We start from the raw sequence: 15,222 nt of genomic DNA, 5'->3' as shown, positions 1-15,222 counted from the left end.
GACAAGCATGATGCAGATCATTCATTTTGATCGTAAAGAAAGTACGTTTTTCGTGGGAAGTAGGAAAAAATAACAATTACAAGTCAGTAAACTCTACTGCTAATGTTTTATGAGCAATGAAAAAAATACCGTATGTATGTTCTTCATGGCCGGGTTACAACACTTGGGGAGTGTCTGTGACCCTGAACTTTTATGTGACACTAAGATAGCCTGCTCTGTTGTTGATAAGTTCATTTTTTTCTTTATAGATTTTAATAATTGCATATACGATATAAGGAAAATCATTTTGTGACTAGTAAAAAAAGTCGAGATAATTGATGCTGCTCATCGAAATTGCAGGACTAGCCCTTTCTACCCTGACGGAGCAGCAGGTGTCAACGAAAGACGTCCTCGAAGGAATCCTGGCACTCACGAACGTGACTGTCGGACAGGGATGGAGAGCGGTAGAAAATGAAGGCACACTCCCTAAAATAACTAAAGCTGTATTCGACGCAACAGTAGATGCAGGCGTATATGTAGTGGTCGGTATCAAGGATTGTGCAGAGAGAAGTCGAAGCTGAAGGAAACCATTTTTATATTATTCTTGCTGTATCCTGACGATATATATATAAATTACTAAAAGGATTAATCACAGTCTTTATCAACCCCTTCAGTCCTATTGTAGAAATGATTAAACTTGTCTGCTATAAAATATAATATATACATTGCGAAAGACCTCACACCGATTCAATGAATTAGCAATGTCTGCTCTACAGTAAACTTAATAAACACTTAAAATAACCTAACTTTAATCATATCTAGAAGTAGGTGCAATAAACTTACCTAAGTCTACTAATACCAAGTTGGTTCACTTTCCATCAGGGTGCAGGGAGGCGCGGCTTGTGTGACGTCAGTTGGCTTAAGTAACAGAAAATGTATAAAACCCAGACTCAAATTAAACATTTATAACAAGGGAAAACGAAGCAGGGGAATAAGTGCTTCCCTCACCCCCCTACACCTTCCCTCACACCCCCACACCTTCCCTCACACCTTTCAGTCCCTTCCCTCACTTCACCGAACCGGAAAAAAAAAAAAGAAGAAAAAAAGTCATGGTCTGAGTAGTGCAGCACACATCCATTCTCCGTCATGGTCAGGAATCAACTGAGCTGAGTGAGCTCAGCTGGTAAGTGGTGTTTCGTGCCAGAGCTAGTCGACGTCACTCCGATTGTCCGCCCCCTGCGCGAGCTTGGAGCCGTTTTAGAAGTGAAGTAGTGAACCGACTTGGTATTAGTAGACTTAGAAACTTACGGGTGTCATTGTCGAGGGAAAGGACGGGGACGCCAAGTGGGTTGGGATAAAGTTTGCCATTGTGCCTGATGAGGTTGCCATCATGTGCGATGCCGTTTGACTTGGCTTCGAAGGAGTTACCATCTGTAAAAAGAAAGCGTATACAAGTTAAAATGTCTATTAATTTGAGTGTCAAGTTAAAGAGAGAGAGAGAGAGAGAGAGAGAGAGAGAGAGAGAGAGAGAGAGAATAAACTGAAATCAATATACTACAATCAAACCCATATGTGTCCTGCTGCAAATTAAGATCGTCAGGTGGAGGCCGGATTGTTAGTAACTGTTGTCCCAGGCTCATCTGAACGTGACCCCAGTGGAATGCAACATGAAGTTTGCCCTTCTGATGTCTGCCTCTCCTCTTCTGGACAAAAAGAAAGCCGCGATATATTTGCCTAACCAGGAAGAGACTCAGGCGGTGTCGTGTGCACAATCTCAATACATGCGAATGGTATGTGCGTGCTTTGGGTGTACGCATACATACATATATATACCTATATCTATCTATCTATCTATCTATCTATCTATCTATCTATATATATATATATATATATATATATATATATGAAATAGAAGATGAGATCTATTATTACCCAAAGGAAATATCTATTCCTTGGTTGTAAGTGAAAAATGACAGACCGTAGGTCTAATGTATGCACCGTATGAATGACGAGTGGTGAAATATTAATTATCGGTGTTATTTCGAAATTACACTCAATTAACAGAGGCTGAATAATGTGTTCACCAGTGAGGTCATGCACTTTTAAGAAATTTCTCTCCTATAAACACCTGTTGCAAATGCATTATAACCAATCAGTATATAAGGACTGGGCGGGGTGATTGTCCAGCTTCTAGCTCGGTCCGTTGCCTCATCTATATTAAAGTTTGGCTAGTTTAACTCAGCTTAGGTTCGATTAGGTTAGGTTTGGTCAGGTTGTTAGGTCATGGCAGGTTAGGCCCAACCTGATTAGGATGGGTTAGGATTGATTAGTTCAGCTGGTGATGTTTGGTGTGTGGGGGGGGGGGGATTATAAATGAACTCAGGCAATTAATATCTATTCAGTACACGAGGGTCATCAGGGCAGACAACAATCTTTGGACATGGGTCAAACTTCGTCTGGAATACAGGACTCAGGCATCGAATTTATTTCAGATCTCCATCCATATTCCTCAGTGGCTATGGGTAAAGGGAAATATGAATTAGAGGAAGATTTTTTTTTCCGGCGCCTAATGTCATCAGTAACTGTAGCTCCATTACGGCTGGGAATTATATCCAAGTTCGTATGGCATTTCCTACTCAAAATCATACCTAGAATCACCTCCCTAAGTTAGTGCGTCAGCTCCCGGGACTCTCTCTCTCTCTCTCTCTCTCTCTCTCTCACTCTCTACACACACACACACACACACACACACACACACACACATTTCTCAAACAGCTTTCTGCGTGTGTCAAATTAATATGACAGAAAAAAATGAAAGATGCTAAATATATAAAGCAGCAGTGTGATTCATTCAACAGAATCATTTGGCAAAGTGTTGTTAATATTGTATGAAAAGAACAAATTAAGATTTTCATCGTTTTTAAATTTTGTTAGGAAAAAAAAAATCCTGGAATCGGATGATGATCCGGATCACCACCAAAATCTTAAGGACTGTTCCTTGGGCCATACCCTACCCCTCCAAAAAATTTCAGCAAAATCCGCTCATAACTTTTTGGGTAATCCTGTTACAGACAAACAAACCAAAGCCGGCAAGAACATAACCTCCTTGGCGGTGGTAATGATCGCAGTTTGTTGGACTGGGCTGGACTGAACATGAATGACCAAAAAAGACTTTAATCTTGATGGATTATGAATGTTTTATATATTTTATTTTGACTGAAGCCAGACGATTTTCTCCAACCTAGGCAAGACCTACCAAGGCTGTTAAAGTGAAATGGCGTGACAAGACGGAAATTTTTATTGCCAGGATATATTTCCATTCTTCCGTTTACCGAATCAGTCCGCTGATTTATTCTGTGAATGACAGACGCTTATATATAAGTCTGTAGGCATCATTAACCCTGCAGTTACTGTCCTGTATATTAACATTGTTATCAGTGACTACATACGGATTTTCTAAGTGCAATATATATATCGTGTGTCGGGAACATGATGAACATATTTTTCTGTCTTCAGTTATTATAGGAGGGCCAATAAAAATATGAAGAACATTACGTGTTTCCCAGCTATACTTTCATATCTAAAGATAAAAATGACCCACTAGATGGGGCACTCAGAGGAGCCCATCTCTCCGGCAAGGGCAACGCAATTCTCAAACCATTGTTCATAATGGGTTAGGTTTTCTCGTCACTAATTAGAGTTTCACAAAAAGTGTTTTCCGGATCAAGAATCTGTAATACGATCCGGATCGGTCCCAAAAGTTATTAAATTGTTCCTTAGGAAATGGGCTATCTGCCCACTAAATTTGGTCTAAATCTATCTTTTAGTGTTTGTGCAATCCTGCAAACAAACTAACAAACAAACTAACAAACAAACAGGGGTGAAAACATACTCTCGTTGTCGGAGAGAATAATTACTAAATCCTGTTGGCGTGCCTGCCCGTAGGGGAATGATTAGGGTTATTAATTCTTTTTTTTTTTTTTTTAAATCCTCTCACTCAACATCCTAAACTGCCACGACTCTTATTTTCCACAGCTTGTGAGCATCCTTGCCCTTGCAATAAGAAATGAACAAGTTAAAACGCAGTTCCTCCGTACATTCCCTTAAGGAAATACCTTTCGTCAAACAACTTCTCTCTGAACCAAAAATTTTGAAAAAAAGAAAACTCATAAAAAAAAAAACAGCGTATTAAGTGTATGGAGTACTTAAGGATCACAAACGATTGTTCCACATATCATGAATATATTATCCGTTAGCTACTACATTCATAACCATCAATAACCAAGTTATTTCACTCATTTTTTTTAATGTGTGGAGGAAATTAAAAGAATGAAAACTCATATGTTATAGCTTTCCAACCAAAAATGTAAATGGTGCTAGTGCTAGTGATGTATGGACTAGTGAGGTTGCGTTCATTTTGTTGGAAAAGTTGGGATGGGCAAGGCGTTCTGGTTAGAGGGATCGCTGGGCATCGTACGGGCAGGAGGAGCCCTGTTCTACCTTGACGAAACGGGAGGTGTCTACGTTGATGTCCTCGAAGGCCTTCTGACACTTACGAACATGGCTGTCGGACAGGGACGGGGAGCGGGAGAAGATGAAGGCGAAATCACTATAGTAACCAAAGTTAAACTCGGCGCAGGAGTAGATGCATGCGTAGTTGTCGTAGTCGGTATCGAGGATTGTGTAGGGAGCTGCGACCACTGAAGGAAGAGGGGTATAGAAATTAATCCTTAGTTCACTTATCCAGGGGAAGCCATTTTTATTGTATTGTTGCCTTATCCTGATTGTTTTTTTGAACTAAGAACGTTTTTTTTCTAATTGCTAAGGTTGTAATAGCTAGGGTTAAACATAATCCCCATTCACTCCTGATCGAGAGGTTATTTTCACTTGGAATTAAAGTGTCTGAGTTATTTTATATATATATATATATATATATATATATATATATATATATATATATATATATATATATATATATATATATATATATATATATATATATAACAATTACAAAGGACGTCACCCACATTCAAGGGATTATAACCATTTGCTCTAAGTAAGCGTAATAAAGACTTATAATATCTTAATATTCATCAGGTCTTGAGGTAGGTGCAATAAACTTACCGTTGTCATAGTCGATGGAAAGGACGGAGACGCCAAGTGGGTTGGGATAAAGTTTACCATCGAGCCTGATGAGGCTGCCATCTTGTGCGATGCCGGTTGACTTGGCTTCGAAGGAATTGCCATCTGTGCAAAGAAAAAGTAAAGATTATAATATATATTATAGTGAGACAGACAGACAGACAGACAGACAGACAGACAGAGACAGAGAGAGAATAACCTGTAGGTTAAGATATGTTGCAAATAAACCTGTTTTCCTGCAGCAGACTTAAATCTAATCGCGAACTCAGCTCACTGAAGGATGAAATTGCCCTTCTCCTATTCTCCACCACCGTTCATTTGTGTGACTGGGAGGGAAGTATTTTTTCTTTTTTAATAAACAGGCAATGCAGTTGCCCGATTATGTTTGTGCCATCACATTTAGTCTTCCCTCTTGAGCATTAACCTTGGAGAAAATTCAAGCATTAAAAATATTTGCTCTATACAGGAGACGCTGAGAAAGGCAATAAATACTTACCGTATTCATACTCGACTTTGTGACACTTCGCAATGGGGTTGTATGGATTATTGGTGAGAGCGTACACGTACCAGCTGCCGGCATACTGCAATAACATGATCGATAATTGTAAAAATTTTATATATATATATATATATATATATATATATATATATATATATATATATATATATATATATATATCCATCTATCGTCCAGTCCTCCATTGCCCCATGAGGAGCGTAGGAGACAGGGGCTAGGCAGTTGGTCTCGACATTTAAGATGAGAGTGACCAGCCTTACTCATCCCTGAGTGGCCTTACATGAGCAATCAACTCCAACCATCCCTTGGATATAAACCTTCACCGGCTCAATCCAACTGGAGTGCAATAATTACCCATTAAACCACCAGGTGCCAAAATTTGGTTATGTGGTTACCACCCAGCGTAGTAAATGGTTTCCTGGTGTACAGGAAACCATTTGGATTGTCACTCAGTGTAGAGTCACCCACAGGCAGAAGGAAAAGGATAGAATGAAGGAAAGAAAAACAGAAGAGGGAGGGTAAAGTCACCCATAGGCAGAAGGACAAGGAAAGAATGAAGGAAAGAAAGACAGAAGAGGATGGAAGGAAAGAAGGATGGAAGAGAGGAAAGGGCAGACACTCAAGAGCAGCACTACATCGAGTGAGTGGATGGTGAGCGCCCCCAGCTACCACAATATATATATATATATATATATATATATATATATATATATATATATATATATATATATATATATATATATATATATATATATATATATATAATGTTATCAGTCGACAGCAAAAAGGAGGCTGCAATATGCCATTAAAAATCATATACCAGGAATCTATACAAAATTCTTTTAATAAACAGTCAAATCATAGGATAGTTACCTAGCAGTAAACTCGTATATGGACTACTTTCACGGAATTTGGTTTATATACAATAATCATTTTTCTTAATCACTCAGTTCTCACTAAAATTAATATCTCAGTTTCCTTCATAATCCCCAGTCCAGAGTGACTCCCACCTTCAAGTGGTTTGGCTGCTGCTGCCGCCACAGCCCCTCCGTGTCCACGGCAGGACATTTGCCGGGAACGACAAAGTCGGGGATCTTGTCGGCAGCTGCGACGGCCACAAGGGCCAGCAAGAGGCAGAGAGACTTCATCCTCACTGGTTGTATGTTGCTTGCTGAATGAACACCGTTCACGGCACCGCTTATATATAAGCACCCAAGCCCAACATGGATAAGCTATGCCACACCTCCTTTGGTGGCGACAGTTTATCTCTTTAAAGCTTTCAATAAGCAGATGAATAGTGATTAGTATATACATTTAATAGTGATGCCTACCGCGAAAATGACTTTCTCATGCTTGAAGTATTAAATGTAATTTCGAAAGAATATTGCCGTAAGATTCTAACGAAGCAAGTGGTATGAAAAATCATCACACCTGGCACCCTACCGCAACCACATGATGGGGTTAAGTGAGGGTGGGCAGTCATATATATACAGCTGTGTCGAGTTATGCTTCAGTGTCTGGCACTGTCTGCTTGCATGCCATCATGTTCGGGGGTTTCCTCATCGTCTCCCTTCTCGCCTGCGTGGCTGGCGACGCCATCCCTGACTTCGTCAAGCCCGGCAAGTGCGCCAGAGTTAATAATCAGGACAAATTCGATCTAAGACTAGTAAGGACACTGTCATTATTTTCTAATTTTCATCACCATACTACATTATTTGTGCCAGCTATGGATTTTGATTTTATCAGTGCTCCTAATAATATTTAGTAATTTTTAAATCTCGTAAATTTCATTGCTTCTCCGTAGTACTCTGGCCGCTGGTACTGGACCCACATGATCGAAAACGCCTACGAACCCGCCTCTACCTGTATCCACTCCAACTACGATTACTCGGCCGCTGAGTATGGTTTCAAGGTGACCACAGCTGGTTTCACTGATGATAATGACTACGTTCAGTTGGAAGGCAAAATCTATCCCACCAAGGAGTTCCCAGCAGCCCATATGCTCGTCGACTTCCCCACAGGTGATTTCCCCAAATTTATCAGGATCACTATCACCATCTGCCTAAACATGTTGTCATCCAATACACGGAGAGAAATCGTAAACGAAACAGGAGAAAAGCAATATATATATATATATATATATATATATATATATATATATATATATATATATATATATATATATATATATATATATATATATATATATATAGATATATATATATATATATACTATATATATATTATATATATATTATATATATAGATATACTATATACATATATATATATTATATATAGATATATTATATATAATATATATAATATATATATATATTATATATATATTATATATATATTATATATGTATTATATATATATATTTTATATATATATTATATATAATATATATACATTATATAAACTATATATATATTATATATATAAAATATATATAATATATATATATATATATATATATATATATATATATATATATATATATATATATATATAAGGTAATGGTTAGGAGTATCTTAATTTATGGACACGAGTCTTGGTACAGCATTCATGACTTTGACATATTCACTTTATAATGAGTAAAGCGCGCTCGCACACACACACACACACACACACACACACACACACACACACACACACTTCGGAATTAATTAGATAGAGACCATTCCGGTGATTGCGAAAATTTAAGAGGGTGCCATCCACATAGGCTATCTATATCGTCTCTTGAAACACTTGGGGCAACAGTTTTTATCATACCGTAGAGGAAGGCCAAAAGAGACGTGGGTGAGGACTTAATGAGACGGGAAGCTGGAGATGAGTGTTGGTGAGATCTTGAGGAGTTAGCACAAGATAGAATTTCCCCTTGCCGCTTCATCGTTTCCTCATGCATCCACGAGTCACAGTATATATATATATATTGATTGATATATAATGTATATATGTATGTATGTATAAGATAACAGTAGACCCCCTTGTGAATAATCTATACTTCCAGTCATTCATACCTTTGACATATTCACTTTATAATGAGTCTAAAGCGCACACACACACACACACACACACACACACACACACACACACACACACACACACACACACTTCGGAATTAATTAGATACAGACCATTCCGGTGAATGCGAAAATTTAAGGTGGCATCCACATAGGCTATCTATATCGTCTCTTGAAACACTTGGGCCAACAGTTATTATCATACGCCATTTCTCTTCCATCTTAATTCTCACGTATCTCTTCCTAAGAAATTCCTTCCCTATATTTAATTTCCCCTTGCCACTTCATGTTTCCTCATGCCCACAGTCGCAGTATATATATAGCATTACTCACTTTATATCACCTCTTTCAACTTTGCCTTACTATTATCTCGCCATACTACTCGTATTGTCAACACAATGTTTTTCTTTCTTTTATCAGTAAATTTCATTTTCCACCTCTCTCTCTCGAATCTTTTTATTTTCACTCTTAGCAACCACATAACCTTTGTATTTTCTTCATATTTTCATTGTTATTGTTGTTTTTATTTTTTTTAAACCTTTGTCGCTCCAAAGTCTCTTAGTCATAGGTGAACATGTGCATTATCACCTTTTTATGCAGTCTACTCTCAGCGTTTATACTCACATCTATATTATTACGTGTTTAAATCTTCACAGAACAAGCACTGTGTTTCGGAAAGGTACAGTAAACTCTACCTCATTTACACTTATTTTGACCTCCTTGCAAGCACCTCATCTTTTTCTCAAAAGCTGTTCTTACTTTGACAATTTATCATACTACTTCATACTGGATGTCAGGTTTCGAGTATTGCAAACGCTCTTTACATTCCTAGCCCAATATTTTATTTTTCCTATTAGATTCTTTAACTCCCATGACTGTTTTAGGCTGTCCCTCCTCGTGAATCTGTTGATAACTTTCATCTCTAATTTCATTTATTTTCAAGTTCCGCTCTTACTCCATCATGAGCACCACTCTTCCCTGCAAAATCTTTACATCTATATACAAGGATAAATAGATACAGAGATAGATCGATAAATATGTACAGGTAGATAGATACACCGATAAATATTCCTTCCAATAAACCTCTCATCTCTCATGGCAGGGTATGTTTTATTCATTCACAGTCTCTCTATAAGCACGTGTGCACTCAGCCTTTTTTATATGGTTTATTAGAACGAACAAGTTTCCAGGCTCCGACGTTGGGATTATTGCAGTTTACTTGAGCCATGTCTATCAGTCTCAGCACTGTTGTTCGCAAGGTATTTTGTTACACTTATTATTGCCAGTCACAGCTTTAGGAGAGAGAGAGAGAGAGAGAGAGAGAGAGAGAAACAATACTTATATACTGTACCTACCTGCAACGATAAACGTGTGTGTGTGTGTGTGTGTGTGTGCTTTCAGTTACCACAGTATTGTGGTGAGTATCATAATTTTCTTGCTCGTTACAGTTCGCGCTGCTCCATACCAGGTAATTGAGACCGACTACGAGACTTATTCCTGCATCTACGCCTGCATCGAGACCAACGGCTTAAAGTCTGAGTTCGGGTTCGTGTTCTCCCGCAGCCCCAACACGGACGGCCCCGCCGGCGCCAAGTGTGCCTCCGTCTTTGAGAAGAACGGGGTCAACTTCTCCAGTTTTAAGCCAATCTCGCACACGGCACAGTGTGTTTACAGGGCCTAGAGGCTCATCCGTCCCAGACTTTCTTTATGCAACTTTCCTTCTTGTTTGGGAATACTTTACGATTGTCACTCCTGTCTCCTCCCGATGTCAGTGACCTAAGATTACATGCATCAGCACAGCCTCAGACGTCTTGCTTCCATAATATACGTTTCTCTTTATGATACACCTGGGGGGCGCGGTAGCACAGTGGTAGCGCGCCGGACTCGCAATCGGGGGATTGCGAGTTCGAGCCTCGCCCGGGCTGCCGTGCCGGGAGTGGTAGCTCGCTCCTGTAACCCTAGCGGGGCTATATAGTCCAATACAGGGCTTAGCTCGGGGGAACTCCATTTCTCCCATTTTTTGTGATACACCATCCTTTTTTCTGATCTGTTTCAAAGTTGCTTCTCTCACCATTTCATTGATTCACTGTTAGTAGCAATGGTAAAAAAAATACATTCTTTACAATAAATGATAAGATAATTTTGATTTATCACATTCACCAACATAGAATATCAATAATTTCAGATCTGGTGTCATGTATACACTGGGTCATGTGTATGCTTAAGAAAAGCTGTGAAAGATGTAAATAAATTATTCTTAAAGGTTAGGCCTCTACATGAAGCAGGTCTAAAACTCGTAATATGACTATAACATCTTTATAATTTACTACCACGAATTATCCGGACTGAGAAGAAGTTACTGCATATCAAGATAACATTGTGCCTTCATTAAGAACACTAACGGACTTACCAACGCACGTCAGGTATATAACATACTTATGCTTCCTCTCCAATATCTGCCCTTCTGTTTCATCGAGATACATGTCAAATTAACTGAAATAAAAATGAGACCACGGACTCAGAGAAGTATTTTTACAATTTATCTACAAACAAGTGAGATTTTCAGAATGAACGTGGAGAAAATTAACTATGAGAGAGAGAGAGGTGGAGGGGTAGGCATTGCCCTCCTATGGTGTATGTGGCCACAGCCTCTCCACACTGTTACATCGACTGCCAGGTTTGGATTGCCACATTATCATCATCATCATCATCAGCTGCCACTGCAAATCCACTGCTGAACAAAGGTCCCCCCCAGCCTTTTCCTCGATATCCTTGACTGAGCCAATCTCTGCCACGTTTTCCCCGCCAACTTTTCTATATAATTTCTCAACCTTCTGTCTGGCTTCTTCTCCTACTCTTATAATCATTTGAAGTCCAGTCAGTCAGCCTCGTGCTCCATCGTTTATCCCTTATTCTTGCTGCCCACCTCCACTTCTGTTCTTTCATAACTTCTCAAATGTCTTATACTTTAGTCTGCTCTCTCACCCAAGCTTATCTTTTCCTGTTTCTTTAAGATATTCCCAACATTGATTTTGGCCATATCTTGTTACCTTGAAGATTTCATGTTGATAGCTCAAGCCGTTCATGATATATAATGGTGCTAAAGGCAGGCGATAAAAACTAGTTGATCTTTGACAGCCATTTTGGTGACCTTGGCCTCGAGTGCCAATTTTCGATCTCGTCCAAGAATTGGCAATATACCTTGAAGGTTTCGTGTTGATAGATCAAGCCGTTCATGAGATATAGGGGGAACACACACACACACACACACACACACACACACACACACACACACACACACACACACACACACACATCAACTGAAACAGACGCGGACAAAAACATTATCGCTCCTCCTTGGTACAGGCGGGTGATAACAATGAGACAGTGACACATACATGGCACAAAGCTGTTGCAGTAATTATAAGTAAAAGTTTTGGAATGAGCAAAGGGATACATTGGCACACACATACGTACATACATATCCAGAGAGAGGCGGTGGCTCAATCGGTAGAGAGGTGGGCTACAGTCCCAAGGGACCCAGGTTCAAATCCCCGCTGGGGCAGGGAACAGTTTAAAGATTTGAATTACATTAAATCAGCCTTTACTGATCTACCAGAAGCCCCGCCGACATGTCGTAAAAATACCCCCGCTAATACCAATACACCAGTCCTGTATGAGACAGCCCTAGCATGTATTCAATATGGACGGTGGGTGTTAGCGCCGAAGTGGTGACATGCAGAGGTGCATGGTATGTAGGAGGACTGCTGAGCCTTGATAGCAGGCTGTGAAGCCTATGCCCAGCGTCGGACACATAAAAAAAAATAATAATAATAAAATAAAATCTACTGTACATATACGTATATATTCAAGCACATGTAGCCAAAGACACACTGTATATACAGGATAGGTACCCATGTTTAAAGATTTGGGTGTGTGTATAGACGTGCATGCATATATATATACGCTACATGCACATATATATGATATATATTCATATATACATATACAGGGAGACATTTATGTACATATACACTCTAATTAGATTCATTTACATAGTCACATAAACAGGTAGGCCTAGATAGACAGAAACGATACGCATCATAAAGTTATCTTTTGATTCAAAACCCAGCACAAGGACAATACATGCACCTGCCGTGTACGTGTGTGGACAACACACACACACACACACACACACACACAGGCTTGTATATACAGTATATGTATACTAAAAAGTTCCATCATCGTTTTAGCGCTAGGGCATTGCAATGAAAGGAAATCAGGGTGAAGGGTGAGAATGTCTTCGAGTACATCCAGATTTGTGATGACGTAGGTACACAGAGAAAAATAATAGTCCCGGGGGGTATGAAGGGGGTAATAACTGGGCAGTTAACGATGTGATGAGGCAATGCTTCATCCATGGGATTGTGACAGAGTTTACATGGCCTGTTGCCGGTCGATCGTCCGGTGATTTTCTTTGAGGAGCGATACCCCAAGCTAATGTGGGAGACGGCCACATCACAGTGGCGGGTGTCTGTGGGGTGCTTGCCACAGGTGTGTTTCACGCCACGGTAGGTGTCATAGTGCTGGATGGTGACACTAGTGGGACGTTCAGCATCGGTACGCAGGCCCAAGTCCTTACTGGACTCTCCGAGAACGATTCTTAGGACAACTGTCGTGGACACACGGAGTCGGATGGCAGCCAGGGGAAGGTTACAGGCAGCTCAGGCCAGGCGATCTGCCTGGTCGAGGCGGATGTGACTAACATAGGCTGGGATCCAAATGATGGAAACCCTGAGACCAAGAGCATGAGCCTGATGGAGGCTGGAGTAGAGGAAGGCGAAGAGAGGGAAGGGGAGTCGAGGATGGTAGAGGAGGTTAGAAATAGGGAAAGGGCAGCTTGGGACTCGCTGATGTTGAAACCCGGTAGGTGTTGAGAGAGAAGGAAGTCAAGGGCAGGGCGTATAGCAGATAGTTCACACTGGGTACTGCTGGCCCAGTTGGGAAGGCGGTGGGAAGTGGAGATGACGGTGGAAGCAGAATTAGTAAAGGCAATGCAAGCAGCTCCCTCCCGGCCGTTAGCGAGGACAGAACCATCAGTGTAGACGTGGATAGTGTGGGTAGGGTAGGTGCGTGCTACGGGGTTAAGGGTTTCAATGATGGAGAGCTATGAAGGGATTGGTAAACAGTCAGAAGCAGTGGAAGAAGGTGTGTAGTGCACAGCAGGAGTTGTACGTATCCAGGTAGGGGGCAAAGGGTCAGTAGGGATGGGAGTGACAAGATCAGCACGGATACTTGCCAGACCACGGCCAGAGAGCTGGAGAGGACAGTTGAGTGCTGATCGAATTCTTTTTAGCCTGGATGCCAGGCCTGGTATGTGAGTGTGCCAGACCCGGTCGAGTGGTATCTGAGAGTGGTGTCTGAGAGGATATCAACCAGTCGGGAGGAAAACGATGGAGCAGGAGACGGTAATGCGGGCAGACACTGCGTGGCCAAGCAGACTCCAAGCATATGGATGCGATCGGTGATGGGACACAAATTGAGTTCAGGGACCATGTTGACTATTTTGGCAGACCTGGGGCCGCGAAGAATGAGACGCCATCGCTCGGTTTTGTACCACTTCAAGTGGTCGGAGCTGTGCTGAGGGGACAAGAGAGAGAGTGATAGCATGATGATCAAGACGGAAGCAAATATATAACAGGTTAAATGATGGAGCAACGGGGATTTTAACCCTAAGCCAATCACAAGTGAGCGTGCCATGAAGTTTAAGTCTCTGGTGGAGGCGGACGCAGATAGTGGAGACAAACTGAGAGGGGTTAAAGAGGGAACAAAGAGGAATTCCGAGATATGTATAATCCTAGACTACCTCAAGATGAGAGCTGAGGAGTAGTATTATTGTGCTAGCAAGCCTATGGGTGAGGGATCGAGTAAACAGTTTGGTTTTGGCGGTGTTGACAATCAACCCACAAGCAGATGCAGCTTGGCCGAACTTAACTAGGAGACGCTGAAGAGTGAAAGGGGAAGGGGAGGGGATGCAGATATAATCAGCATAGGTTAGGATGAACATAACTATTCGTATAGCTTCCCATAAACCTCTAGTTTTCTTTTTTCATTCTCACAAAACTATTTTCTATCAATTCAATGGAAAACTAAAATAAAAATTTATACCTCGCGTGTGTGTGTCACAGCTGTCAGGAGAATCCTTCTCGAGGAGTCCAGGGAGGACCTAGCCCTGCGTACAGGATGCTGAACGTCCCACTAGTCACTAGCGTCACCATCCAGCACTATGGCACCTACCGTGACGTGAGACACACATATGGCAAGCACCCCACCCACACCCGCCGCTGAGATGTGGCCGTCGTCCAAATTTGCCAGGCCTATCGCTCCCCAGGGAAAATCACCGGACGACCGACCACCAACAGGCCATGTAAACTCTGTCACAATCCAGTGGATGAAACATTATCACATCATATCGTTAACTGCCCATTTATTGCTCCCTTCAGACCCCCTGGACTCTTGTTTTCTGCTTTGTGTACCTACTTCATCACTCATCTTG

The 15,222-nt window shown here is 40.9% G+C and overlaps 2 protein-coding genes and 1 non-coding gene across 3 annotated transcripts; 2 read left to right on the top strand and 1 right to left on the bottom strand.

Moving 5' to 3' along the window:
* Positions 1-4,431: 4,431 nt before the first annotated feature.
* On the bottom strand, positions 4,432-6,786 carry LOC145415133 (crustacyanin-C1 subunit-like). The gene is made up of 4 exons (XM_080284553.1): positions 6,649-6,786; positions 5,618-5,702; positions 5,104-5,226; positions 4,432-4,679 (listed from the first exon to the last, which is right to left on the bottom strand). Exons 1-4 carry the CDS (start codon positions 6,784-6,786, stop codon positions 4,432-4,434), a joined length of 594 nt encoding a protein of 197 aa, XP_080140679.1.
* Positions 6,787-7,181: 395 nt separating this feature from the next.
* Positions 7,182-10,382, top strand: LOC145415137 (crustacyanin-A2 subunit-like). Its single transcript, XM_080284556.1, has 3 exons — positions 7,182-7,304; positions 7,443-7,659; positions 10,115-10,382. Exons 1-3 carry the CDS (start codon positions 7,182-7,184, stop codon positions 10,345-10,347), a joined length of 573 nt encoding a protein of 190 aa, XP_080140682.1. The 3' UTR covers positions 10,348-10,382.
* A 137-nt stretch (positions 10,383-10,519) lies between these two features.
* TRNAA-CGC (transfer RNA alanine (anticodon CGC)) lies at positions 10,520-10,591 on the top strand. Its single transcript has one exon. It is a non-coding gene; the product is annotated as a tRNA-Ala (tRNA).
* The last annotated feature ends 4,631 nt before the right edge of the window (positions 10,592-15,222 follow it).

Source organism: Coenobita brevimanus, chromosome 101 (genome assembly GCF_032717465.1).
Source record: "Coenobita brevimanus isolate Jiangsu-jjx chromosome 101, ASM3271746v2, whole genome shotgun sequence".
NCBI classification, from domain to species: Eukaryota; Metazoa; Arthropoda; class Malacostraca; order Decapoda; family Coenobitidae; genus Coenobita; species Coenobita brevimanus.
This window is presented reverse-complemented; position numbering and strand designations above follow the sequence as displayed.